Source organism: Dromaius novaehollandiae, chromosome 8, assembly GCF_036370855.1.
Source record: "Dromaius novaehollandiae isolate bDroNov1 chromosome 8, bDroNov1.hap1, whole genome shotgun sequence".
In the NCBI taxonomy this organism is placed as follows: Eukaryota; Metazoa; Chordata; class Aves; order Casuariiformes; family Dromaiidae; genus Dromaius; species Dromaius novaehollandiae.
In genome coordinates this window covers 35,398,497-35,412,855 of record NC_088105.1, presented here as the reverse complement: position 1 = coordinate 35,412,855, position 14,359 = coordinate 35,398,497, and the positions used below count along the sequence as shown (strand labels likewise).

At 39.6% G+C, this 14,359-nt stretch overlaps 1 protein-coding gene and 1 long non-coding RNA gene across 3 annotated transcripts in view; one reads left to right on the top strand and one right to left on the bottom strand.

Annotated features, from left to right (window-relative positions):
* Positions 1-6,398, bottom strand: part of OSBPL9 (oxysterol binding protein like 9) — a 71,906-nt gene extending 65,508 nt beyond the window's left edge. For both annotated transcript variants that reach the window (XM_026105614.2, XM_026105623.2), the window contains exon 1: positions 6,187-6,398. In XM_026105614.2, coding sequence (XP_025961399.1) covers positions 6,187-6,297 — 111 coding nt within the window. In that variant the 5' untranslated portion in view covers positions 6,298-6,398. The remainder of the gene's footprint in view (positions 1-6,186) is intronic.
* On the top strand, positions 6,220-9,894 carry LOC112986384 (uncharacterized). Its single transcript, XR_003259992.2, has 2 exons — positions 6,220-6,340; positions 6,859-9,894. It is a non-coding gene; the product is annotated as an uncharacterized LOC112986384 (long non-coding RNA).
* The last annotated feature ends 4,465 nt before the right edge of the window (positions 9,895-14,359 follow it).

Below are 14,359 nucleotides of genomic sequence, written 5' to 3'. Positions count from 1 at the left end.
CTAACTGCCAAAGAGAACAGAATTAATTCAGCATTGCTGAAAGCAAGCACACTTTGTCCCCAGGCACACGGTGGAAGAGATGCCACACAGAGATCACCTGTATTTGTTTCCTAAAGGAAGAAAGAACTGCTCAATTATTTGAGTGACTATACCCCCAGGAGGAAAATACAGTGCCAGTCATTAAATCCCAGTCATCAAGTTCTAAGAAAAACATCAGATTTTGGAAATACTATGTGTCCAAAGACATTGACATCTATAAGACTGTAAGGGGTCTTATGTTACATAATTGTGATAACAGATTGATGTATCGTTTGCAGTTTGTTGGATTTATTTCCCTCCCATTAAAAAAAATCTAGTCTAGGAAGGCAGGAAGGGTTAATTAACATGTTGGCTTGCAGAATCCTACCTCATTTGTCATCAAAGACCAACAGATTGAGAAATACCTCTTCTCCCTCTCCCATGTCCCTCTCCTAAACGGAATAAAGCCTAACTGTTCTTACATAGGATGAGTTCATATGTATATATGGTGAGTTCATATATGATGAGATCAGTGAGTTTTTACATAGGATGAAAAAATAGCTCAGAGTTAAAAGATATATGAATGCTTAAGAATACTTTCACACTGTAAAACTATAAAATGTGTATCATTTTGCTTAGGAGACTTTTCTGTTTATAAAAAGAAATGGTACACTGGTGCATTAAAGGATATACAAAGCAAAGCCATATTTCTGCATTTTAAAAGAGTGGTATACACTAAATATCAAATATAAGGCAAGTATAAAAAGAGATGTTTGGGGCCAGAGGAAAAGCAAGATAAATTGGTTTTGGCCACTTTAAGGTTTACTTTTTATTTTATTGCCTTGGATTTTACATGTTTAATTTTACATGTTTCTGTCATAAGTGTATGTATCTTGATTGTTATAGTCTGTTTAAATTATAATCCAATTATAATATATTCAGTACAGCAAAACCTGTCATACAAATAGATAAAACTACATAAAAAATTCAATTTGAATAGTGTGGAGTAACAGCCATCTTAATATTTTTATCCTGTCTGTAAATCCAAAATAATTTTTCTTTTTCTATCAAGTTTGCTTACAGTTTTGTCTGTTTTTTTATTAGACTCACTGAGCTGTTTTCAGTGCACGTGCAAGGTATTACCAGCAAAGGGAGGCGTCACATTAGCCGAGAACAGAAAGCAGAACCCTCAAAGGGAAAGTTCGAACAAGAGCAGATATTTTTTTCTGTTTCGTAGGGATTTTTGCATGTAGCTTTCGATTTAGAAACCATATTTGAGAAAGCAGGAAAACTAATGAAACTAAAATTCTCTCAAATATAAGACACTGAGCCATGACTCCAGGTTTGGAGGCAACATTTGAAATCAAGTTAAATAGATTTACTTCCAGTTCCAAAAGTTCATGGAACTACAGCAAAATTTTAGCCCCACTCTTCAATACCTGGATTATACATTTCACAAACAGTTCTTTCAATGCAATGCAACCAATATCAAACTTGCCAACTAACTGCAATCTTTAAAAAACACGAGGGAAAAATGCTCTTAGAGCACCTCAACTGCTTCTTCCTCACAAATGGTTTCACACAGATTTTGCTCCTGAAAGAGTTCAACCAGCATGTTTTACAAAGTAGAGTTTGATGAAATGATTAACAGAAACAACAGAATATTAATTCATTCTGTTTAATCTGCATTTAAATCTGTTCTTTAGGAATGCACTGATGAGAGAACCATAGAAGAATCGGAGGTTACCAAATTTTGTTTCAAGAATACACATTACAGAGTTGTCATATACAACAATTTTTTCTATCAGCCCTCATTCACTATACAAGGCAGCTGTTTAAGTCTACAACAGTATGAGCAGTTCTCCTTTCAATATTGCCAGACATCAAAAATGCACAAAGGTTTTAAATATTTTATGGAAGTTATTTTATGGAATTTAAAAGAGGAAAAAATGCACCAAGACCCCAAATTCACCTAATCTTCCAAATTAAAACAAACAAAAAAAGGAGTCACCATTACATGCAGGCATTACAAACTCATTTAGGAAAACTGAAATTGCACACTGACCTTCCTGTCTACTGGCCCTGGTTTTAGCACTGTTTGCACAGCTATGCCAGTTCAGCTTTCAGTTTATTAAACAATTAAAGTATTTATTTAAAAAGTACACTTAAAACAAGAATTTTAAATAGGATATTCTGATTTTCAACCTTGACGGGATCTCAAGGGGGGGTTATTTCTACAAGATTCTCAAGGGTAATCAAGGCTATAGTTGATGGGGTTTTAAGCCAGCACTGCTGCCAGAAAACACAAACAAAAAGCAAATACCATTCACCTCCCTCTTCCGCCCTAGCTATTTCTTTGTCATCATGCTACCTCCAATACAATGCCAACACACATTTATATACAGCCATGCAGAAAAACAAACTACAGAACCAATTCAACTGAAAAATAAATATATATGTATCAGCAGAAAGTTATTTTTCAGCTGGAATCCAGCTCAGGGAACAACTTCAAAACTCCAGTGACAGCAGAAGGCAGAAACAAGCCGCTTGGAGACTTTTCTTTTAAATATTGTCATCTCTTGCTTAAAGCTATGTCCTATTACCCCCCATCAAAAGTGTAATGCTTCAGTAGACTTCCATGCACTACATAGGAAGACATACCTCCAAGAGAAAATATTGGTGGGTCCACAAATCAAAGAATATTGCAGGAAAAAAAAGGCACTTACGAAACCATTGGTTGAACTGATTCAAAACAGCATGCAATAATTTACTTCACAGTTTGCCCTTCCGAAAAAAAAAAAAAAAAGACACAGAAAGCCAACAACGACATAATCATTCACTTTAAATTCAGGCAGGAGAAAGTAAAAAATACAATTGAAATTACCTGCAAAAATACCTAGACTTTGCAGAACTGAATTTGGATTTAAAAACTCTGGCAAGAAGGCAGACAGAAGAGATTTAAGTGGCAATATCAATGGAACTACATGCAAATGATACCATCTGCCGCAACCAGACAATCATTTATTAGAACAAAAACAGGTAAGGCAATGTTTAAACTATTAGTCCAGGTTTTACTCTCTGGAATATATTCAAAAGTAAATTTAAATAAATGTAATTACAAGTAGATTTGAAGATTTTTTTTCCTCTTTCAATACAAATGTTACAAGCATAAACTGCAGAAGAAAAAAGTAACAAAAGGCAAACAATGTTGGCATTGTAAAAAAATTGTTGTTAAACTATTTGAAAGCGCATGTGGGAAACATTTGCATTCATACTTCCGAGCAGTAGTACTAGCATTCATTGCAATACAACAAAGTATGGAGGAAAAAATATACAAATTAAAACACAAATAAGTTAATATTACATTCTAATTTTTTCTTTGACTCAGACTTAGTGTAAATCTTTTGCCTTGCTTCTTGAAAGCTGATATCATGTCAGAAAAGTAAACTTAATTTAATTCATTTGCTTCTGACGCATGTATTCAATACATATTTAGGTTAACATTTAGTCAGCTTACCAAAAGATGAAGCATACTAATTTAGGGGCCTTCTTCCACAAGCCAAGTACTATTCTGCACTAACTCTGTTCGGATGTTTATTCCACACCAAGGGTACTTTTGTGCAGTCTGTTTTAAGCTACTTCCGAAGAAGACTAAACAGAACAGTACAAGGACACACCTATAAACAGATGCATTTTTCCGGATCTAGCTCTGATGGAAAGTTCAGCCGCATGAAAAGTGACTACCCTGCCATTTCCCACAGTCCCTCTGCCAAAAGTTAATGCCCATTGGACCTACTGGAGAAAGTGTTTCCTGCAGGAGCATCATTTTGGATTGAACTGGGCTAGGAAGTCTGCAAGAGGTGATGAACAGGTAAGAGCAGATGAGTGAACCGTAATCTCTTCCATCAGCAAAGTTGTTTGCAGATTGCATATCTATACAGCCAGCTAGACTCACTCTACCCCACCCATGCATTATGCTCATGGAGAAGAGCCAGTTTCGGGCTCAAAATCATATGGATTCACAAGCAGAGTCTTACCATAACACAACTGTGTTGCTTCAGACTGAAACTGGCTCAGAGGGAACAAAGTTCATGACTGTCTATACCAATCACATAGATGAGCCTTTGAAAACACAAGTATACAAATACAGAGTCATAGGATAAAGCTGTAACAGGCCATTTCCCCACAGACATAATGCCCCCAAACCTGCTAACATTCCATATTAAAGTTGCTTATTTACCACAGTCTTATAAACTACAGTTCAGGAATTATTACTCTAAAGCTAAAGGTAGAGCTGAAAGAAACAGCATCCTACTACCTTCTCGATGCTGATATTGGTACTCGTGAGACATGCAGTCAGCTGGGACCTGATCCGAATTCTCTCTCATACCCACGATCCAGCTGATCCTACAGCCCTGCGAGTGACGATGCCAGCACACAGGAAGAAGCATGCGTGCAGCAGGACCAGTTCTTTTGGCAGCTAGTTTTCGAATAGCTTAAATTCAACATGATACATACACAACCTTACCTACAAAAATGAATTCAAGTATCTAGAAAATGGCGTAACAAGTACTTGACAGAAGTATGTGCAGAAAAGATAGCACATGGATAAAGAAAGCATTCTAAAGTAAATGTTTACCACTTAACAAAGTCCTACAGTTAAGGCATACGAACTAGAGGAGGTGATTTGATTTCTTGACCTAAAGTTGAATTTCTAGGACACATACTTAAAAAAAGAGTTTTTAAAATTATGAACTAAAAGTTTGCATAATAACACAGAACATAATAAATTGCACAGAATAAAAGTGTAAAGCATAGGTAGGGATTATAATCACAGGAAAGAATTAAAATTAAGAACTGGCATTGATTAAACAGATGAAGATCACTGAATGAAAGTCACTGCAATGATCGGAACGCTTACTGTATGCACATTCAGTAAACATTAGCACAGATTTCCATTTCTGTAACTGAGCAATTAATGTCTTTGCACCTTGAACCTTTACTTACATTAGACTAATTCAGCGCAGTCAAACAGCTGATGTTTGAACAGCCATTAAAAAGGAACTATAAAAGCACTTTTTCTTCTCCACTCATACTTTGGGTGAGTGTAAAGCAAGGATTTTAAGTGTATACGAACTAAATTTGCTCTAGAGCCCTTAACTTGTTTATGCAGAGTCTTATAAACTCCTAGGGCTGGAGGTCAAAGCTCTTTCCTAGTAGAGTTGAAAATGCAGATTTAGAAAAAAAGTTTTATATATAGTGCTTCTGTACACATATACCTTCTCAGAAAACGAAGAGCAAGTCCTGAACGTCGCTCCACGGTACCCCAAGTTATGTTATTTGCCATAAACCTCGTCATTTGTTTACCACAGGTTAGATTTGTCAGTGTTTCATCCAGACTGACGCAGTGACAGTAACTGCTCCGTGCCAGCTTATCCGTGCGTGCATGCGGTTCTGGCAGTTAGCCTTCTAATTTTAGGGCATATCCTTGAAAAAAAAAGTTGCTGTACTTCTAAGATATTTGTAACTTAATTTGTATTTTATATACAAAGCCAAACAAGCTGGCAAGTCGGTATCCATCAGCAGCTAAGCAGCGCGTCAAGACGTCTTGTCAGCTTAACACAGTTTTAAAGTTCGCGTTTGAAAGTAGGAAGGGGTCACCGGAAACAGCAAAGTGAATCTCAAAGTGGGAAACAACCTGCTGCTTATGCAGCGGGCTGGGCTGCACCGCGGCAGCGTGTCTGCGCCAGGAGGGAGCGCAGCCCCCTCGCAGAGCTGCCCGCAGCGAGCCTCCCGGGCAGGGAGGGAAGGCAGCCGCCCCGGCGGCACGGCCAAACCAGGGTCCCGCCGGACACGGGGACGCAGGAGCCCCAGGCCACGGCGCAGGCAGGACCGCGCAAGGCCCCGCGCCCAACGGCCGCTCCCGCCCAACGACCCCACCCCGGAGACGCCCCCTCCCCCCCAGCGCCGGCCGCCAACAATAACAGCGCCCCTCGCCCCCACCGATAAATCTCCCAGCGCGGCCACCCCATTGGCTGCTCCCGCCGCCTCCTCCTTCCCCATTGGCCGCCCGAGGGCTTACACCGCCCCACGTCCCCTCCCCACCCCCACCCTGCGCCTCAGCCGGGCTCCCGGCTCTCGCCCGCCCGGCCCGCCGCTGCCCCTCACCGTGTAGTAGGAGAGGAGCCCGGCGTTGTAGTCCAGCACGAACCAGCGGTACTGCCAGCCCTTCATGACGTTGGTCCATTTGCTCAGCGGGCCCTCCATGATAGACGCCATCTTAGGCACCGAACCGGCACCGCCACACACACCCGCCCGTTCGGTGAGGGGAGAAGTGGAGAGACACGGCGGCGGCGGCCAGGAGGGAAGGGGGCGGGGCACGCAGCGAGGGGGCGGGGCCAGCAGCCACACTTCCCCGAAGGGCGGGGGGCGGGGGGTGTGGTTTGCGCGCGCAGCGGGAGCGGAGCGCCGGGGAGGCGAGCGGGGGGAGGGGCGGAGAGCCCAACGGCCGGCGGGGAGGCGGGGCTTAGGGAGGCAACGGACGGGCGGGCGGGGGCGCGGCGCTGCCGTGCGCCGTGAGGCGAGCGGGGGGCGAGGGGAGGCGCAGGCGCCGAGCCCGCGGGTGTCAGCCGGGGGAGCCCGGCCCTGAGGCAGCGGGACTCGCCCCGCGATCACCTCACGGCTCAGGGGAGGCAGGGCTGGGGGGGGCAGGAGGCGCTGGTGCCCGGGTGCGTGAGGGAACAACGTCCTGTCAGCTAAAACACTTTGGTGCCTCTGCACCTTTTGATCCCCCTCGGTGTTGTGCTTGACCCTGTGTCTCTCCCTTGTTTGCCTGTGCAGAGCTGCCCTTGGGTTTGCCAAGCAAGTCCAAGGGCCCTGGTCCCTCTCTTGGAGGAGCTGCATGGCCGGGGTCCAGGGTGTATAAAAGGACATTCAGAACTTGAGATGGAAATTGCTGTCTTCTCTGGCACTGGAGTAACCTTTTAAGGGTAAAGCTTATTTAAATAGGACGCAGCTTTCCTGTGGACGGATCCAAGAATGTGGAATGAATTCCCCGGGAGCGATGGACAATCATAAATCTCTTGTTCCAGTGCATGTTCTTTGGCACTGCTCTGCTCTAACGTGAATAGTAACTTCAGTTATATTGTAACACAAAAACTTCAAAGGACCAATAGAGATACTCATGTTCCCCCCTAAGGAGAGACAATATAGCCGCACAAATGGTGCTTTTTTTCTGTTCAGTTTGTATTTATTGCACGGACTTTACAATATTCATAGGAAATCTTTTTTCTTGTTTCTTTCAGCCAGATGTTAACACAGCTTTTTGTTTTTCTCATTTCAACATAAGAAGTCCTTCATAGTAGGGCTGAATTGGTTCTAGTGTCTTTTAACAATGCAGGTTAGATTCGTACCAAATTAACTATTTTTTACAGAAAAATCACCCCAGTTTCTCCTTTTGTGAAAGAATCAGTCCAAGGCAAGGCTTGTATGCTTGATTTTACAAAATAATAAATATTTCCTATTTCTAATTTATCCTCCCATTTCACATGTCCTATTGCTTACTAGTTTGTTACAAAGTGGCATTTAAAGTGCTGGCTCCCCTTGGAGTCACCCTGTGGTGCATTTATGCATGATGTGACCAGTTCAATCTAGCTAAGGTACAATTCAGTCTTGAAACCTGGCTTGTTAGTTTTGATAACATTCCTTTCCAAGCTGTATATGACCTCAGTAGCCTGTTTTCTTTAGTTTCACTGACCTAAACAAAGCACTGCTGCCTAGAGATTATACCCAGGCACGCAAAACAGAAAACATCAGATGGTGCCAGAACATTACTAGTACTACCATTTAAAGCTTTAGTTGGACTGGAGCTTTATTATTTCAGATCACCACTTTAACTGTATTATACCACAAGAGTTGAAATTATCGAAAGAGCTTGTACAAAAAATCTCTCAGCTTAACTGTGAAAGGGCTATCTGTCAGCAGGGCATTCTCAATGAGAAATTCGCAGCAGAAGAGCTTTCTATTTACCTTGGTTTGCCAGAGGTTGAATTTGTTGAACTTCAGTGTACACTGAAAATCTTTTCTGTTCTTTGTTCTCTTTGACTTTGTTGAGGGGGAATGTGCCAAAGACTTGTCTCTGCTAGAAAAAAACATATATTTTAGCTAGCTCAGCTTAGCTAAGCCTTAATGACTCTAGAGTAGATGGAGTAGTTGTGTTAACCAGGTGTTAAAGCAGAATTCCTCTCCAGACTTCTTTTAAACATATAGTGTCGATATTTTCTTTAGGTGATTTAGCAGAGATTAGAGAAACATTGTTTAAAAAAAACATACGAATTGAAATAACAGGCTATAATTTCATGGGCATTTATCAGCATTCAGGATGCAGTATCTCATACTTTTATGTACTTTCTTCACATGTCATGATGATGCGTCTTTTGTGTATATCAGATTACTTCAGTATGTATTGAGCATTTTTTGTGAGGCTGTTGCTGAGGAGATTAGACTTAATTAGCTATGTCCTTCCGATAAAGATTCTAGGTGACCATTATAATTGTTTAAAAGATCAATGCAAACATTTTAGTTAGTTAAAAAAAAATCAACAAACTGAAATCAGCCACGGCTGTGATATAACCTGTCTTTGTGTACGTTGTATATTACCTCATCACCAAATTTGCATAAAAAATTATTTGAAATAGGAGTTAGTAAGTTACTTCCTATTTTGTTTGCTTTATAATGTTCGTTTTGTATCCAATTTGTAACAATTATAAAGAGCCGTTGTTTTCTACAATTATAAACAGTTTTATTGTGAGGTTCTCCATATTTTACAAAATTTAAATTATACTAGTATGTCACCCTCTTTGACATTAAATAGGGCACTTACTGTCATCTAAGAGAATTACATACTGTAAGGATCAACAGAACTGGGTGGAAAGCAGCAGCTGTTACCCTGTGCTGCCTTGGTTTTATGCACTGTTCCTTTCGTTGAAAATTTTGCCCACCATCACTGTCTCGCCACATAGAGGCCTCAACTAAATTATGTCGCTACAGTGTACTGCAGGGTCCCAGCCATGCACAGATTTCCTGACCAGCCCCATTGTTTGTCCCGGAGAGTGGCCTCTGGAGTGTTCAGACTGTCCCAGTGGGAATGTAGGGGGAAAACTCAGAAATGCCCAATCCCTACTGTGTTTTCCAGGACATTCCCACTTGCACCCTGCTTTTTTCGTGTGTTTTCTTTCCCTTTTTCCAAGCATGCCAATAAGTTGCATCTGTTGTTTGGCCACTACAGTCTGATTTTGTATGGTTTCTGGCCAAGAGAAAGGCATGCCCATTTAGAATGAATACTGGAGAGGGACCAATGTTGGGGAGACTGAGAAGAAAGAGTGTACTGAAGGAAAGTCTGATCTTTTAGAGGAAAATACTCCTGAAATGCTAACCGAACTAACTTTGAAGAACCTCAGTGATGAAGCTGTGTGGCTTGTGGGTTTTCTTAAGGGTGTCTGAGAGTGTGACTGGCAACTGTGAAAGTAGGTTTAGCTTCTGGGAACAGCTGCAATTGCCTGGGGTGCTGTAGAAGATAAGGAAGCCATTTGAGGACTGAACAAACTATATTTTGTTTCCTTCTTCCCTCCCTCCCCCCCCCAATAATGGGCTAACAGTTTCATTTTGCATTTCTTATCCTATCAGGTCATTGTGTCAACTGCTGATGATGTAATCATCATAATTAAGAAATTATGTTTTAGCCTGTTGGTGAATGATTCTTTTTCTGCTTGTTAATAGCAAGTAATGTCTTTTATTTGTACCTTCAGGAAAAAATCTCCATCTGAGTTCTTATGGGTAACAAATGCACTAATAAATCAAGATCAAGTAGAAGCTGAAGCCTTCTGTGTCACCTTCAGTCTCCTCCTGCTGTCCTGTAAAGAAGATATTTTCTAGTACATCTATGCATATGCCAAGTACACTAAGAACAGAAACAACAGGCAGAGCCTAAACATTTCTTATTTTATTTCTTCAGAATTAAGTTTGTTTTAGGGGGTTGTGGAGAGGAGGATAGATGAGAGAGAATCACCTTTGCCATACAAGCATTCATCCTTAAGAGAGGAGAATGAAATCAAGTGTATTATAAGTAGATTTTCTCACTAGATTTATTATACGGTCACTTTTTTAATAAGAATATTTATATAAATCAGCACTTAAAACATCAAGAAGACAGTCATTGGTTCTCCATCTTTCTGAGGCAAACAAATAATTCTATCTTGGGCCTTTTTTCCCCCAGAGTTTATTCCTGTATGTTCCCAGCAAATCAAAGCTATCAGCAATACATTTTCCCAGTCCTGCCCATTTTCTTGGTTTTTTTTCTCTGATCTTAATGAATTGTCATCAGTTCTTCTAGCTCAGGGATGTGAACCTTGCTGAGAGCTGCTCAGACCCTTCTAACTGTTTTGAATGATTCCTTATTAGCATACACTTCTGTGCAATGATAACACAGAAGAAATCAAATTACTACTGGTTGCATGGAATTAAATTCCTCAGGACACAGAAACCTTGTTCTAGTTCTACTTGTGGCTCATAGCTTTGTCTGGGATAGGTTACTCAAGAGAAGGGACTTCACTTTCAGAAAAGTATTGTAAAGATCCAAGTCTTCTGCCTTACTATTGTCCAGATTCTCTTCCCTTCATGGGATGTTTAGAACCGCACTGGGGAGTATTATGATACTGGAGCTGTTTCACGAATGCACCTGGAACGTGTTCAGCCAAAATATGGTACCATTCAAGAAAAGACTGATGAACCTCTCTTGTATTTAAGACAGTGGCAAAGATGAAGTGAATCTTCTGAGATTTCTGTAATCTTTAGTTAATTAATCCTTTTTAGTAGTGCTGTATGTCTGGAGGAATGATTCTGCAAAACAGCTGCTGACTCACCTATCAGGCACCAATATGCTACAGGATTAGGAAAAGTTTGTCAGATGTTGCAGTATGTGTTAAAAACAGTGTGTGATGATACTCAGTTAAACAATTTGAGTGACTCACTCACTAGCCAAATCCTATTACAGGCTCCATAGGGAAGCATGTTTTAAGGGCATTGTAAATTTGACTAGCTGTATAACAATAAAATAACTTTAATTTTTGTTATGGTATCATAAAAGAAGGAATGTAGATCACAGTTTGCAGTTTTGCAGGACAGTTTGACATAATGACACATTGTCAGGGACTTGCAAGAAATGTAAACTGACATACATTTTAGGGCCCAACATTTCTACAAGAATTACATTTCTCAGCTTGGTGAGGGGCTTTGGCATTTAGGAATGCGGGTATCTTGTGTACTCCTTTCACACAGGAATGGGCAGAGGACTCCCCCCACATTCCTTACCTGTCACACTTGAGATCTTTCAGTGTTCAGAGGTGGAGGCATTAACAACAATACAAACATAATAGGGAAAGTATTTTCTAACAACATTTGTAACTTAAATATATGTATAATTATAAATATAATTATAAATCTAGTCCAAAAGAATTAAAAGATTTGCATGGCCTTTATACTGAAGAAACAGCTATTGGAGCTATTTCCCATTTGCACATAGAATGACTTCCTAAAAGCTGGAGATATATCTAGCAATCAGAAAAAATGCGAATGACTTCCTAAAAGCTGGAGATATATCTAGCAATCAGAAAAAATGCAGGATTGAATTTTGCAGGGTAATATGATTATTAGTATGATATTATTATAAAACTTACAACAAATCATAATTTAGTCTTTAGAACAACAGACCTGATATCTTTGCTGAATATAAGAGTTTAGAGTTCACAGCGTGCTGAATCACATTTTATACTCCTAATGCACTGCTTAGATGGGTAACATCTCTTCATTTGATTTAGGCATCTTCTCATCTTGTGGGCAGAATTTATTTAAAATTTAATGCAGAAGTCCATGCTATTTTCTCAACCACAAATAAGTGTTTGATTTCTACTTTAGTCTCCACAGAGACTTTGAAAAGATACAGAGGAATACTGCTCAACTGGAATGTTTACTTCACTGCAGCATGGTACGTGGCCCACTGGTACAAAAAAGGCAAATAAGTGTAATTTCTTTCCCTAAACTTTCACACCATGACCTCTTTTTATAGTGTTTGGCCTATTAACATGTTTCAAATAAGGTTACTTGCTCCTTGCAGTCAATTCATTTTGTAAATATGCAGGAGATGCATTGTCTTCTCACAAAATTTACACTGTTTACACAAGAGTTTGATACAAAGCAATTTTACCAAGGGAAAACAGTAAGAATTGATTTGATATTTTAAAGAGTATTGTCTCTAATCATAAGCATTGTATGCTATGTTTATTTTCAGGAAGGAGTGTTTCTTTTTTATTATACATTAAATTTATTCTGCTATTAACAGATTCTGCAATATCATTGTCTTTAAAGCTAGTGTGTGTACATATACAAGTAGGTTCCAAAATATATGCATATTATTAGGCTATTATGGACAGTATCCATGCTTTATGGTTCAAAGTCTTATTAAAATTTAGAGGAAAAATATCTTTCCTCTTTTTTTGTCCAGTTAAATAGCAGAAATAATGTATTAGACTTGAGTGTATATCTGATTGTGGTGATAAAGACTTCGTGAGTACCAGCTGGGAAATCAGAAGAGATGAAAAAGACAATAAAGGTAAACTCAAGAGTACCTAGAGCTGAACAATCAAATATAAAACAGAAGTATATAGAATGAGCATTCTCCTGTGGGTACTTCTTTTATTCATTTGATTCCATAGTTAACAGTATTAAAGAGATATCTGCTAAAATTAAGCTTCAGTAGTGCCAATTCAGAATCAGTTCCTGGTTCCTTCTGCATTTCATTTCTGGATTTAAGGCCAAATCATTTTGTTCAGATCTAGAATCACTCCCAGTGATTTGTACATAGGAAGGGCCTTATAATCCCTCATCTAATACTACCCTGCTTGGGATGCCAGGGAGAGCTTTCTTTAGAGTTACTGTTTCTTGCACAAGGATTGGGAAACAAAGGTAGCAAGGTACATCCTACCAGAAAATGGGAGAAGGCTTTTTCTTCCCTTCTCCACAGTGCACATTCACCAGCTGTCTAGACTAAACCAACTGCTCACATCAATTAAACAACTCTGGCTCAGGTAATTTCTGAGCTACAAGTCATTGGAGGCTTGGCAGGTACACCAGGGCAGTATCCCCACATGCTTATCTGCTCCTGCCATCTTCCATAGCTCGCCCCTATTGCCACTGCTGGAGACAGGACACTGGGCTATCTGGACCTCTGCTTTGAGCCACTACCTCTATTCTTATATTATATTATTATTTTTTATGAGTTAACTAAGGAACCTAAGCTATCATTAACCTTTCCAAGGAGTTTCTTTTTCCAGTAAAAGACTGGAATTTCTCTGGGGATCTTTAATGCTATTATAGCCTAATTTTACTTTTTAATGGTAGAACCTTATTTTGCACAGTTTCTAAATTCACAGTTTCACTGACTCACCGAAGTTGAAGGTGCTCAGAACTGCTGAAGTAAGTCCACATGTCACAGACTTAAAAAAAAGAGAGTCTTGCTCAGCTCATAGGCAGCAGCACATATAGAGGAGATGTGGCAGCTCTGCTCCTCAGCTTGTAAGCCAAGAACTCGACTGAAGATTTGAACAGTAACTGCTAAGTAACTTCTGAGCAAATGCTACAATAACATTAATGTTAAAACCTATAAATGCTACTGGGGTTAGCTGAATTCTCTGAACAATTGTCAGAAAATGGAGAGTTATATCATTTGCTTTCCATTCCCCCAAAAAGTTAATTTTTGAAAATAAACTTGTGAAGAATATACTAACAAGCAAATCTAACTATAATAATAGTAATGAATATTTAATTTCTATTAGAATAAGATGAAGTTGGTAATATTCAGTACTTCATAGTTTCTTACAGTTTTGTATTTACTTGAGGTATACAAAATAAATAGTTTTTTTTTAATTTACTGGTCAAGTTTGCAATACAATTTTTAAATCAGCAGCACTAAATCTTTTGAAATAAAAGAAATAATCAGCAAAAAAAGACATGAGTTTAATTGGATGTTTCTAGTTCAGACCGAACAGGCCAAAAGTTGTTCAGGCTTGTGCATGCCATTGGTGTTGATGTGGTTACATGCATATAATCAAAAGGAAAATTTAACTCATTGACTTAAAGATTAAAGCATGTAAATAGCCAAAGTTAGGCTCTGGTATTCATATTGCACAAGAAAGGAGGAGGATCTAAGCTTTTCATTAGTATTATACTCTTTCTGGTTTATGCTGACCTAGTTCTAATTATGCTGTTTCTAGTATACCAGCTAGAGAAA